The sequence below is a fragment of the Gigantopelta aegis genome, chromosome 10 (assembly GCF_016097555.1).
Source record: "Gigantopelta aegis isolate Gae_Host chromosome 10, Gae_host_genome, whole genome shotgun sequence".
NCBI classification, from domain to species: Eukaryota; Metazoa; Mollusca; class Gastropoda; order Neomphalida; family Peltospiridae; genus Gigantopelta; species Gigantopelta aegis.
The window spans coordinates 39,620,450-39,635,988 of NC_054708.1; the positions used below are offsets into that span (position 1 = coordinate 39,620,450).

The 15,539-nt window shown below is 36.9% G+C and overlaps 1 protein-coding gene across 2 annotated transcripts in view; it reads right to left on the bottom strand.

The window, feature by feature from the left end:
- Nucleotides 1-4,674: 4,674 nt before the first annotated feature.
- The window catches only part of LOC121384379 (alpha-L-iduronidase-like), a 48,842-nt gene continuing 37,977 nt past the window's right edge, over nt 4,675-15,539 (bottom strand). For both annotated transcript variants that reach the window (XM_041514753.1, XM_041514752.1), the window contains 4 exons: nt 15,303-15,428; nt 12,346-12,422; nt 7,887-8,002; nt 4,675-4,913 (listed from right to left, as the gene is read on the bottom strand). In XM_041514753.1, the coding sequence (XP_041370687.1) occupies nt 4,798-4,913; nt 7,887-8,002; nt 12,346-12,422; nt 15,303-15,428 (435 nt within the window). In that variant the 3' untranslated portion in view covers nt 4,675-4,797. The remainder of the gene's footprint in view (nt 4,914-7,886; nt 8,003-12,345; nt 12,423-15,302; nt 15,429-15,539) is intronic.

Consider the following 15,539-nt stretch of genomic DNA (forward strand, 5'->3'; position numbering starts at 1 on the left):
CAGTATAAAAAAAAGTGACAACTAGTATGCTTTTAGACAATAGAGTGCCTTAACTTATAATTTTTATGCCAAACTAATATACTTATCAATATTAATTAAATCTTTAATGTATGCTTCTTTAACATCACAAAGTATTTTAATCAGCTGTTGCTGTTCCGATAATTATGATACAGACTACCCACACAAGCTACTATTTTTGATACACAGCTGTAGAACATACTTGGTTCTTCATACCCCAACCGAATAGCACTGGTTGGAACAAGAAAACAATGTATATTTAGGGGGTTAGCGTTAGAAATTTCGTATCCCAGGCGAACCATCGACCATCGAAATAAATCTAAACACAAAGTTTAATATTATTTCACTTTGTATATATTAAACAAAGGCCTATACCTATGTTGTAATCTGACGTTTTAAGCCTTTATTACAGAATGGGCATTTTTTTAATACAAAATGGGCACCTATTTATTATTACAAAATGGGTCCGATTTTATTACAAAATGGGTACCTACGTTTATTACAGAATGGGTCGTTTTTCATTACAAAATGGGTACATATTACAAAATGGGTCGTTTTTTATTACAAAATGGGTACATATTACAAAATGGGTCGTTTATTACAAAATGGGCCTCAACACACGTCTCTGTACCAGCAGTTTCAATCAGCTGAAGACCGGCCCAGAAGTGGAAGACCTCGCATAACAAACGCAGCACAAGATCGCTATATCCGGGTTCTGCACTTGCGTCACCGAACTGCCACTGCAACGAACACTGCTGGACGCATACCTGGTTTGAGAAGGGTGTTTGCACAAACCATTCGGAACCGACTTAGAGAAGCTGGTTTACGGGCTAGGAGACCATATGTTGGCCCCGTCCTGCGACGTCAACATCGACATTTACGTGTTCGCTGGTGCATGAATGTACAGGGGTGGAACTTGGGGAAACTGGCGGTGAGTATGGTTCAGCGACGAGTCACGTTTCCTTCTACGGAGACGTGATGGACGACAACGTGTTTACAGACGCCGTAGTGAACGTTTTGCCAACAACTGCGTCGCCCAAGATGACAGATTCGGTGGAGGGAGTGTCTTGATGTGAGGAGCCATCTCATACACCGGCAGAAGTGAGCTGGTGTTCGTATAAGGCAACCTGACAGCTGTACGCTACCGGGATGAAATTCTTCGCCGTCACATACTTTCCATATTGGATCGACAGAGCGAACTCTTTCAGCAAGACAATACCAGGCCGCATACGGCACGTGTAACAATGGATTTCCTACAGAATGAGAAAATTAAAGGGACATTCCTGAGTTTGCTGCAATGTTTTAAGATGTTATCAACTAATATAATAGTTTTACGATTAAACTTACATATTAAATATATTTTCTTGTTTAGAATATTAGTGGCTGTATATTAAACGTGTTTCTGATCGTTCTAATATTTGTACTAGGCTAATTTTCATTTTATTTCCTAATAAAATATATTTTCGTACGTACGAAATTATTTGAAGACAAAATTCAGTTTGGGCTTCTTACAAATATTAAAACGACCAGAAACACATTGAATATACAGACATTGATATTCTAAACAACAAAATATATTTAATATGTAAGTTTAATCGTAGAAATATTTTATTAGTCGGAAACATCTTACAATGCAGCAAACTCAGGAATGTCTCTTTAATGTGCTGCCATGGCCATCAGGATCGCCAGATCTCAACCCCATTGAACATACATGGGAAGAACTGGACAGATGTGTACGCCAGCGGGACCCGGAGCCTCAGACGCTTCCGCAACTGCCACATGCACTGCAGGAAGAATGGGCTAGGATTCCACGTGCCCGGATTCAGACTCATTCAGTCTATGCCAAGGAGATGTCGCGCAGTGATTGCTTCTGCTGGTGGCCACACATGATACTGTTTCGTGACCAAAACGCCGTAATATTCTTGAAACAAAAATTATTTATTCACAAGTAAAGATTAAAGGTCAATTTTCTTTCAACAAATCATTTAATGAAGTAACCGCCATAGCGTCATGTTTACAAAAAAAAATTAGTTGCTAGAAAGATGGCGCGTTTTGAAATGCAGGATTAAAGAATAATGTTTCAAAACAAATTTCTTTGTATTTGGTTGTTTCTTTTAGTTTATTTGGGGGTTCTTTTTTATTACTATTATATTAATTTCGTACGTGGGGACGTGGGCTGGAGGGGGAACGATACTAATCGCGCGTCTCTTGAAGCGCGGTGTAAACTGGTCGGATGACTGAAGTAGGGACGCCAACATACAGTTTACCAAATGAGATTTTGTCTGAAATTATTCCGTTTTGTATGCATGATGACAGCCATGTGCTCGGAACTTTTAGTAGGGTTTCTACCGAGTTCAGACAAATGACACAAATTTTCCTACCACAATCACATCTTGACGAGTTCTTAGTGCAACGACTGGGCTTACATAGCGTACTTGAACCAGTTATAAGTGTTCAAAAGTTAATTAGAATTGCGGGTAAAGGGAGTGGACTTGCTTTGAGAATAAGACAGCTGGCCGATTCTTTCTTAGTTAGGTTTTGGGAAGTTTATCATAAATGAATTATTTTTTTAATAATTCATTTCTCAGGTTAGACTTTTTCAGTATGTTCTGTTTTGGGTCATTAATCATTCCTAGATTATTTCATCGGTAATCCTCTAGCATTACCCTACTTTTTTATGAGGGAATAAACTATATTGTCAGTTTGCCACAACCAAGCGCCAAGCAACATGTGTATTCGTTTAAAATAAACACATTTTCCAGTATCGGATACCAGAAACCTTTAATTTGATCATATTTGAGTTCACTCATGGCACGAACCGCATATTGCACTGGGGATCAGTATGAACGATACAATAAGAAACCCGACAGCCGTATTCGAACTTACCTGTATTTCAGATATGGATGTCGGGGGTTTTCTTGTAGCGTTTAAATGTTCACTAAAAAGTAACTTTCATGTACGAGTGTATTGAAATATGTCCAAACTAAAGTTCTCTGTTGTCAGATTTAGGAAGCTAGGTAAAAATCGAGTGTTTACGCTATTCCCATAGATAAGCAGTTCCCAAAGTGTGTGTGTGTCTATGTTTTTGTCTCCCTGTGTCTCTCTCTTTCTGTATGTCCTTCCCGGTCTCTTTCTACGCCTCTCCTTATGCCTCTCCCTTTGACTTTCTATGTATCTCTATATGCTTCTCGGTCTCCATTTCTATGTATCTGTCTCACTCTCTGTATCTCTATCTATGACCCTGTCTCCTTATGTCTCCCTATTTATGTCTCTTTATATCTGTGCCATATCTCTCTCAGAATAACTGGTAGATCAAGGTTCTTAAGCCAGGATCATTGGTGGATCAAGGTTCTTAAGCCAGAATCACTGGTAGATCAAGATTCTTAAGCCAGGATCACTGGTAGATCAAGGTTCTTAAGCCAGGATTACTGGTGGATCAAGGTTCTTAAGCCAGAATCATTGGTGGATCCAGATTATTAAGCAAGGATCAATGGTAGATCAAGGTTCTTAAGCCAGGATCACTGGCGGATTTAGGATTTTAAGCCAGGATCATTGTGGATTCAGGTTCTTAAGCCAGGATCATTGGTGGATAAAGGTTCTTGAAGTCAGGATCACTGGTGGATCAAGGTTCTTAAGCTAAAATCATTGGTGGATCCAAATTATTATGGCAGGATCATTGGTGGATTAAGGTTCTTAAGCCAGGATCATTGGTGGATCAAGATTATTAAGCCAGGATCATTGGTGGATCCAGATTATTAAGCCAGGATCATTGGTGGATCCAGGTTCTTAAGCCAGGATCATTGGTGGATCCAGGTTCTTAAGCCAGGATCATTGGTGGATCCAGATTATTAAGGCAGGATCACTGGTGGATCAAAGTTCTTAAGCCAGAATCATTGGTGGATCAAGGTTCTTAAGCCAGGATAAATGGTTGATCCAGATTATTAAGCCAGGATCATTGGTTGATCCAGATAAATAAGCCAGGATCATTGGTGGATCAAGGTTCTTATGCCAGGATCACTGGTGGATCAAGGTTCTTAAGCCAGGATCACCGGTGGATCAAGGTTCTTAAGCCAGAATCATTGGTGGATCCAGATTATTAAGCCAAGATCATTGGTGGATCCAGATTATTAAGCCAGGATCAGTAACATACCCCTAACTCACATTAGATAGATAATCAGCAGAAAGATGAGTTTATTTGTAACAGTATAAAACATAAAGGAGACTATTCAAAAACATGCTGCTCAATGAACCTTTGTTTGATTAGAAAATCTGTTCATTAAAAATATTAAAGTCATATTCAAATGAAAAAACTCAGGTCTCTCCGACTTGCAACATAATGCCACATAATGCCACTAGGTTTGAAAACTTAAGTGATAATGTTTTCAAAGACATTTTTCATCTTGTGCAATATTGGTTTGTTTACCACCACTTCATACACTGTTTTTATGGTCTGACCACATCCTTTATTTTTGTCTTTTGGAACATTATATTTTGTGGTATTTTTATTAGTAATTTTAGAATTTTACCTACATGTGCCGATATGTGTTTTTGTGCTGGGGTATCATTAAGCATTCATTCATTTATTCATTCATGAATATCACTAAAAAGATAACATGGGATGATTTCCAAAAAATAGGAACAACTTGCTAAAAAATTACAGATTCAAATTAAAACATTTTATTTATCATGATAAATTTCTAAGAGTTAAATAAAATATATTTTTATATATATATATATATATATATATATATGTCAAAATGACATTGAACATTATTTCCTTTATGAAAAAGAATCATCTGGGTAGGCTTGAGGAATGGAATAATCGCCAGGTGTTTTCCAGTAATCAACTGCCCGGATACGGTAATATCCACACACTCTTGCATCAGAAGGAGGTTCTAGAAATAAAAATTTGATGACTGCATGTGAAGAAATAGGTGCAGTTACAAGGTATTCAGTGTCTTTGAAAGTAAGAGGCTGTTTGAAAAACAGTAGGCTGCTAAAAGCTGCTAAAAGCAATGTTAAAAGTTTGTTTTATTTAACCACACCACTAAAGTATAATGATTTTTTAATCATCAAACATTTGTCAATTCTGACATATAGTCTTAGAGGAAACCAACTACATTTTCCATTAGCAGCAAGGGATCTTTTATATGTACTTTCCAACAGTCAGGACATACCATGACCTTTGATATAGCAGTGTTGAGGCACTGGTTGGAATGGGGAAAAGCCAATCACAGAATGAATCCACTAAGGTTTTTGACTCTATGACCACCGCACCTCAGGCGAGCATTCTACTGAAGACCCACTTAACACAGTGAGGTGGGTATCTATAAGTATATAAAGCAGGCGATGGTGCAGTAGCCACCAAACATAGCCGTCTGTCACCTGCTAATGAACAAGTAGTTGGGTGTTTTCTTACAAAATCTTCTATCAAAATAGCTGGGAAAAACTAAGAGACTGTTTACAGTAATTCTGAATCTTTCTCATAGACAGGGCATAACATACCACAGCCTTTCATGCACCAGTCAAGAGACAGGTCCATCAAGGTCATAGACAGGGCATAACATACCACAGTCTTTCATGCACCAGTCAAGAGATAGGTCCATCAAGGTCCATCAAGGTCCATCAACGTCATTTGATCCTGGGACCTATCACACCTAAGGTGAAGACTTTTATCACTGAGGTACATCTGGCCCCTTTTAAAATGGCATAGTGACATTTTATCCCAAAGACTTGTTGCATAAATAGCATTGCTATATTGAAGCTAGTTGGATATGTGGCTGTGATCCTAAGAGCAACACTTTATGGGTTTGATGTCAACTCATACAAGTTTTAAATTCACATAACATAGGGTTTCCTAAAGAGTTGTCATTTGTGCTAGCTGTCAGGTAATGACAACACAAAAAATGTGCATCACAAAAGTAACTATTTTAAAAATGTTTTACCACAAAATAGAGGCTCACATTCCACTTTTGGGATATCGTTCTGTGCAGGCTAGTATGGCTTTTAAGACCATCTATAAAGTGCTTTTAATACCCTACTCGACATTAATTTTAACTTCAAAAGTTAAATAAGAACAAAAAACATAATAATAGCTGGAAATAAACAGGACTGTAGACATAGAAAACTGGTGGAGTTTGAGAACATTGAAATACAGTGATCTAGTGATTGGTTTTTTCCTCATTCAAACCAGTGCACCACAACTAGGGGTGCAACGATACGGTCAAAACCGTATTGCGATATATTGCGATATAAGAAACCGTATTGCAATATGTATTGCAATATAGTTGATATTATTTAAATTTAATATTTATGGGGTTTTTTTTTAATGAAAGCAGAATGCATAAACTTATTAATGATCTTTATTAGTTTCAGCTGTCAGGCTAAACCCATCATCACAAACATCAAACACGTCGGCGTTTCTTTGATGGTCAGTTGCTAAATAATTGTTGCACGCGTTTTTCGTGAATAAAACTTAACATAGCTAGTTTGAGTTAAATAAGTAATACTAAGTATATAAATCGAAATATTTGTAATATTGATTCCATGATAGAACGTAAATGATTATATAAACCACGACATATAATTATTAGTAGCATAATGTTCTTCGTTGTCATTTTTATTTTTAACAAAATACTAGTCTACTAGAACACCGGTGTGACGATGTCAAACTGTTTTTAAATTGTCACATTTTGAAATCCTTGCTATCGGGCTTTTCCGTTGGTGCTCGCTTGACACAGAAATGTACATATTGAATCGCAATATTTCGGCAGATCGACCGAACCAGATGTAATATTGGCCAAGGTGTTTTGAACGATCGACCGAAGTATTCCGAGTTCAGGGAAAAACAGCTAAGTGCGATTCTCACTTATTGGTTTATTTCTTTGAATATGATAGCTGTAGCCGTATTCCATTGTGAATGAACAATGAATAATAATGTGTAAGTAACAAAACATTTATTTGTAATTATCGTTAACTGGTTATTTTTATTGGACCTTTAACATGTTTTGTTTAGAAGTTAGAACCAAGTATAATCGACCTATAACTTCGTATGCCAACAAGAAAGCCGACGACGCTTGACGTGGTTGTTACATTTTCTGTCATCACCAATTAATAAAATGATGGGTGTTTTCGTTTGTTTGTTTGTTTGCCTATTTCAAGTCAAATAAAATACACGGAAAAAGATAGCGTGTAAAAATCGCGATACGCAAAACTGTACCGCGGTTTGTATCGAGCTGATCAATTATCACGGTATACCGGTATACCGGTTTATCGTTGCAGCACTAACCACAACTGGTCAAAAGTCGTTTTATGTGTTTTTCTATCTTGGGAAAGTGCATTTAAAAGATCCCTTGCTACATTAGGTAAAATGTAGCGGATTTCTTCTGATGGCTACGAGTCAAAATTACCAAATGTTTGACATCCAACTGACTGATGTGCTCTAGCGGTGTCATGAAACAAAACAAATGTTAATGAACTAGAAGCACCATTCTTAAAATATTATAAAGGTGTGCTATCAAAATTGCTTCCCATCAAAAGATTTTTTTTTTTCAAGACTTTACCTTGAACCATAAAAGATTAAATGAAATAATTTCATTATACTAGTAGATGCAAATTGTAATTTTACTGGAAACCTTTTATGGGTGACCAACAGATTGAGTCAAGTCACAGTTATTACCTAATATACCAAGTATTCTTCTGAAAACCACTGCTTATACTGTGTAGCAAAACATTACAGCTTTAATATTCTTGAGTAAATTACATAGTATTACATTATGTGTCAGATCAACTATTAATAGTGGCTTAGCATGATACTTCCAACTTTGATAATGCACCTTTAAATTTGGACATAATTATTTGCATGTTACCTTCAGGAAATGGTGAATAAACAAAGACTGGAAAATATGAATCCTTATCATTGATTCTCTTGTAGGGTCCACCAGATGACTTGGCACTGAACTCAACTTCATATCGTAACACACATCTAAGCAAAACAGAGAAAACAATTACTTCAAAAATAAAAAATAAAAATTTTAAAGATATTAAATTATTAATAATAAAAACAACAACCACAATAATAATAATAATAATAATAATAATAATAATAATAATAATCAATAGTAAAACTAAAAAACATAACAATATTATTAGACTCAAAAGTTCCACAAACTCAGAATAATATACAATAATTGTAATTAATGTGTCAAATTGGATGTATCAGCAGGGATAGTAAAAACTAGTAGAAAAAGAAATATACAATCAAAACTCTAAGAGAAGATAGACTTTTAAATGTTCAATATTAAAGTTCTATTTATATTTTTTAAATTTAAGAAAAATTCACATACATGTACCTGTATTCAAACTTTCCAAAATATTTCTCTAACAATTTGTGCAGACTTCCCCAAAGAATCATAGTATCAAGTTTCAGAACTATCTGATCAATATTCACAGAAAAGACAGACTTTTAAATGTTTTTTGGGTCCCTCAAAGTAATGAGTGGTAATATATTTCAAACTCCAATTGGTAGCTTGTTATTTTGTTCAGTAGTCATAGGGTATAATCATTTTTGCTAAGGTAGAAAGGGTTTTCCAGTTTAATACATAAACAGTCAAAAAGGTTTTGCAATTTAGTAAATGTGCTTAACTAAAAGAAAACTTGTGATTTACAAAATAAAATCAGACAGTAGATTTAATTGAGGCATCATATGTCAGTATAAGTAACAGGAAATTTGATTAAAATTAGTTCTACTGGTCTACCAGTAGATCCAACATAATTGTGTGGACTCCATGAAACACAACACCAAAACACCACATATTGCATGCATAGCATGAAAAACGTAAATTGAATGTGCAAATCATGCTGATTGGGGCTATTAAAGATGGTCTCTGAAAAGCCACTTTCATTTATGAAGTAGTCTTTGAGGGAACGTTAAACAAGTGATGGCAAGGTTGACAGCTGAGGAACGTGAACGTGCGTTAGGCATGCTTCAAGTCAGCATTTCGAGTAGAGTCATCGCACAGCAGTTTGGATGCCACCATTCAACAACCACTAGACTCCACAGGAGATACCAGCAGACAGGAACCACCAGGGACTGCCCACATCCAGGCCAACGACGTGCTACGACAACACAATAAGATCGCCATATTGTTTCCCTCCATATTCATGATCGACGCTGTACCAACTGTTCAAGGTCGACGAGGGTTATCAGCGCAGCCACTGTGCGTCGCTGTCTTCGCTCTGCTTGGCTGTGTGCTCAACAACCATATGTTGGACCTATCCTGACTGATCAACATCGAAATGAGTGTCAACGTTTAGGCAGGAAGGTATTGTCATTGGAGATTATAACGTTGGCATGGTGTGCTATTCTCTGACGAATCCTGTTTCCATTTAAGGAATGCTCATAGTTGGTTGCGGGTGTGTGTGGCGTAGGCGTGGAGAACTTTACCACAATGACTGCCTTGTTCAGATGGATCGATGGGGTGGAGGGAGTGTCATGGTGTGGGATGGGATCAGTTATCACTGAACAGCACTCCATGTTTGCCGTGGCAGAATGAATGCCATTTACTACCAGAATAATGTCTTGCAAAATCACGTCATTCCCTTCTTTCAACAGCATCGGGATATGCACACATTTCAGCAAGACAACGCCCGAGCACACACAGCATGTGTTACAACACAGTATCTAGCAAACAATAATGTCCCTTTGCTTGAATGGCCAGCACTGTCCCCTGATTTATTGCCAATAGAGAATATTTGGGATTACCTAGGGCAATGCATCTCATGTCATCCACAAATGAATAACCTTAGAAAACTGGAAAACGCACTACATAACATTATTCGCAGACTTATCGGGTCGATGAGAAGACGTTGCATGGCTTGTGTTGCTGCAGATGGTGGTCATACCTGTTACTGACTTTTCATTGTGACCTCACATGTCTTTCATAGTAGATGACAATGAATGTGCATCCTTTTTTGTTTGTTGTCATTATCAATCTTCCACCTATTGCTGTTCACAACAAAAACATTTATTGCTCAGGTATTCTTTTCGAAATCCAAACTATTCTTGGTGGTGCGTTTTCAATATATATATATATATGTGTGTTTTATCTTTTGCAATTCTCGTTTTGGCTGAGCATGGATGGGGTTTAGCTTAGTCAGTTGAGTGCTCGCCTGAGTTGCTTGCATCACAGGATTGAACCAAATTGGTGGATCCATTCAAATGATTGAGGGTTTTCTCATTCTGGTATGTGCTTTCCTGTCTGTGGGAATGTGCATATAAAAGATCCCTTGCTACTAATGGAAAAATGTAGCTTATTATCTTGAGCTCTCAAGTAATAATCTCAAGCTATCAATGTATTATCTCAAATGCTCAACATATTAACTCTCGTCAACATGTCGTTTTCTTTTGTAATTCTCTTTTTGGCTGAACAGTACTGATGCAGAAGTCGTGAGCTCAAGATAATAAATTTAGCACTCGAGATAATAAGTTAAGCACTTGAGATAAGTGTAGCACTCGAGATAATACGTTAGGCACTTGAGGTAAGTGTAGCACTCGAAATAATAAGTCAGGCACTTGAAATAACAAATCGAGCACTTGAAATAATAAGTCAAGACTTTAACATAATAAGTTGAGCATTTAGGATAATAAGTCAAACGCTCAAGATTATATAAGTCGAGCACTCGAGATAAGAAGTCATGTGCTTGAGATAATAAGTTGAGCAGTTGAGCAAATAAGTTGAGTACTCAAGATAATAAGTTGAATGCTTGAGATAATCAGTAACATGCTCAAGATAATAAGTCAAGAGCTCAAGATAATAAGTCGAGTGTGCATTCAGCATGCACAGAAAAAAAGGTTCACAGATGTTTACTGTGGCTTAAAAGTACTTTGATGACTTCAAACTATAAAAATGTAGATATAAAAATGCATGTTTCAGCAAATCACATTAATGGAAAGTGGGCTTTATGTTGAGATCTCAACTTATTATATTGAGATCTTGAGTTATTATGTTGAGGGCTGAACCTATTATCTTGAGCTCTCAAATTGTATTGTCGAATGCTATACTTATCTCTAGTCAATGCGTGCACGTTCAGTGGCATATAGTCATGATAACAGGTCGAGAGCTTGACATTATAAGTCGAAATCTTGAGATAATATACTGACAATTCAAAATTACAAGATATAAGTCAAAGTTCAGTATTAAAAGTAAGAAAAAAATATACCACCATATTATTTACTTTATGGTGGTTGTTTTTTAGATTGTATGAAAAGAAAGGTTGAGGCCTTAGTACATTTTAAATTACTGGTGTTTAACATAGTCAGTTATTTTGACACTGTACAGCCGAAGTTGATTAATTTTTGGGGCAACATGATTAAATAATAATCATAACCATTTTGCATTAAGTTTATATATGCAGTCATCAGCTGTTACAGCCGTGGTTCATATAGCCGAGCTCCAATTCAATTGATCTGGGAAGGTCATGTGTTGTCTGATGTTGCTGGAACCAATACCACAATCTCAATGTGGTGCTTGGGGATACATAGAACGTCCTTGCTATGGCCAACCTGGATAATTCTCCTACTTGTAAACTATCAATATCATTGTTTTATTGTTCTTTACTCAGTCAAGGCATGTGTTTGATGTTGTGCAGTAACCAAAATATTAAGGACAAGTAACCGAAAACCCTGCATTTTTATAGCGCACAGATTCATGTTTGTGCACATGCACAGATAACATGGTTTTCACATGGGGGTGGGGGGTTTCAGATAACGTGGTTTTCACATGGGGTGGGGGGGTTCAGATAATGTGGTTTTCACATGGGGGTGGGGGGTTTTCAAATTAGCACGATTGTGTTCTGTATTTCATGGTGACTGTGCTTCATCGATGTGTAAAACTGACATATACATTAATAAAATCAAGCAGTGTGCATTTCGTTTTTGGGAGAGTATATATATATATATATATATATATATATATATATATATATATGGGGAAGAGGTTATATATTATATATGGTGCTGACTTTGTATCCCTGTACTGGCTACATGTAGTCTAGAGTAAATGGGGAAGGGATTATATCCGAACAATTTGTTAATCACTGAGCTTTAACATGTGAATGGATGAATAAATGAATTAATGAATGAATGTTTAATGACACCTCAGCACACATTAAACTACACATTGGCTATTGGGTGTGAAACAAAACTAAGTATTTGAATGAGGACAAAGCAAACAACTACATAATGGAGATGTATATCGAGGACATGATGCCAGGACACCAGCTGCATACAAGCATGGTAATAAAGTGAAATGAAGCAGACACACTAACTTGGAATGGACACACTTGTCAGACCATCTGATCAGTACTTGTCCTGTGGTAATGTTATAGATGGTTATCTCAGGAACCTAAAACAAAATGAACAAAACATGTGTGCCAAACAATTTACATTAAAACTTGTCCAGTCAACTTGTAAGAAAAACATCATGCACTAGCAGGGTTGAAAATTAATATGAAAACCATGGTCACCAGCAGGGCCAGTAGAAGAAAAATCTTACTGGCCCTTATCAAATTCAACTAGCCATCCAATTATCAATTTGAAATTTAACTGTGTAGCCAAAATCAAAACTAGAATGTTCTTTGTTGAATAATAACCATGTGTTCATCATATATAGTCTGTTTGATTCAAAAGGAAACCAATCAATTGGCATGTAACTTCATAATGAATACATTTATAATGCATATGAAAACGTATTCTTCAGTTTTAAACCCATACAAACTCAAAGAAAAAAAAGTAAAAAAAAGAAATCCAGTATAAATAAAAATGTTTCTTTGCCAATTACCATTAAATTATACAGATTAAATCTAATTATTAATACAGGGGTGAAGACAAAATGCTAGAACAGCCAAGGTATTCAACTTGACTTGTATTGTAAAACAATAATGCAGTACAAAGAGAATAAAGGTAGAACTGCGCATGTTGTACTATATAATCTTGTCTTGAGGTGGCAGTCCACTTTGTGGCAATGCAAGAGAGATGAAATAAACTTTGTGGTGATGCACAAGGGGTAAACTATTCAGTAAAGGATTTCCTCTGGAGTGGCTATCCTCCTATAGACGAAGAACGCACACATGTGCGCTTAATTTGGATACTGTAAATGCTGCAGTAGGAGGCTACTAATAAAATAAATATTAAAAGAAAAGTAAATCTGTAAAACCCCCACAAAACAACAACATTTTACCCAAAAAAATACGATGCACTTAAGTTATATTACAAAGCATAAAAACATACTTATTGTTTATTACAGTAATATTTGGACGGTTATGTCATCATGTAAGTCTTGGTGTCACTTTAGATCTAATCTGTTCTTATTTCATGCAAATCGCTTAAACTTAAACAATACCAACAACGGCAATCAATGAACTGACCTTTGGAATAAGCCCTGTAGTAATGGAAAATTTCATCGTTATTTTTATATTGGCATATGCACTCACGTTAGTGTGATTTAAAACTACAAGATTTTGATTTAGTCCCAGAAGCTAATTATATGATTCCTTTTTACCATAACAATGTATAACAATTGTCAAATAGTAGCTCTACCTGATAATTATGGCGTATCTAGTCCATTCAGGTAAGTATTCAAAGTGACTGTTTGTTTATCAGGACCGTTGAAGTCGGAGCTGGGGGTGTGGAGTAGTGTTGAGGTAGGTAATCAACGTGATTGTTTATCAGGACCGTTGAAGTCGGAGCTGGGGGTACGGAGTAGTGTTGAGGTAGGTAATCAACGTGATTGTTTATCAGGACCGTTGAAGTCGGAGCTGGGGGTGAGGAGTAGTGTTGAGGTAGGTAATCAACGTGATTGTTTATCAGGACCGTTGAAGTCGGAGCTGGGGGTGCGGAGTAGTGTTGAGGTAGGTAATCAACGTGATTGTTTATCAGGACCGTTGAAGTCGGAGCTGGGGGTGCGGAGTAGTGTTGAGGTAGGTAATCAACGTGATTGTTTATCAGGACCGTTGAAGTCGGAGCTGGGGGTGCGGAGTAGTTTTGAGGTAGGTAATCAACGTGATTGTTTATCAGGACCGTTGAAGTCGGAGCTGGGGGTGCGGAGTAGTTTTGAGGTAGGTAATCAACGTGATTGTTTATTAGGACCGTTGAAGTCGGAACTGGGGGTGCGGAGTAGTGTTGAGGTAGGTATTCAAAGTGATTGTTTGTTTATCAGGACAGTTGAAGTCGGAGCTGGGGGTGCGGAGTAGTGTTGAGGTAGGTAATCAACGTGATTGTTTGTTTATCAGGACCACTGAAGTCGGAGCTGGGGGTGCGGAGTAGTGTTGAGGTAGGTAATCAACATGATTGTTTATCAGGACCGTTGAAGTCGGAGCTGGGGGTGCGGAGTAGTGTTGAAGTAGGTAATCAACGTGATTGTTTATCAGGACCGTTGAAGTCCGAGCCAGGGTTGCGGAGTAGTGTTGGGAATCGGTTGTAATTTCATCATCCATAATCGTTATTATTATTGTTGTTGTTGTTTTTTCATTGGTTGGCACTAACAGATCAACTTTCGATTACACAATTGTTTACAATTAGAAGGACTTTAGAAGGACCCAAGCACCTTTTGTCATGTTCACCCTTCACGTGGATAATTTTACCTTTAATAATCATATAATATATTTTTGTTTAGGTACACATAAAATAAACCCCAACCCCAGCATGTTTACATGAATTCTATCATCTAGCCAGGAAGGACTATTACAGTTGACATTTTTCCACACAATTGATTATGGATTTTTGTAATCGATATCACATCGGTACATTCAGGGAAATCGATCAATTTTCAATTATAATCGATCATTGGAACATCATTAGTGTGTAGGCATTAGTGTAGCCAGGATTTGATATTGAGGGGCCACCCACATTGGAAGGTGAGGAGAACCATGTATTTGAGGAGGTCCATGACCTCCAAAGTTTGCAGTGCCTCGAAAAACTCTGTGCTTAGCAAATGAACATAACATATTCTTAATTTGGTTTTTAGTGGAAAACATGCTTACAATGGTAAGTTTGATATAAAATTTCGATGAAACATTACCATGATGATAATACCTGTTCTTCTGCACTTCTGAATACTGTAGGTGCCTGTTTTAGTACTATTAAAAACTGTAATATTACTACTACCCATCCCCCATAAGCCAGCTTCACAGCCTCGTTGTGACTCCTGTTTGAGTTCACCTTGGATCCGCCATTGACACTAATGCTGTAAGTGGAATTAATGTGGATTTTGAACTGTGGGGAGTACCTGATCAGGACGACCCTTTGGCTTAGCACATATGTGAACAACTGTAACTGCAGGTTCCACCAGGGACAACTTCTGTAACAAAATCTCCCCTTGTTTGATAGGGTGAAAATCAACCAAGTATGGATCCTACATATACAAAAAAACACACAATTAGTTACACACACATATTGCACTGGAATAACTTATTATTATTTTATATTACTTCACTGAAATATTACTGAATAATAATTAAATTTG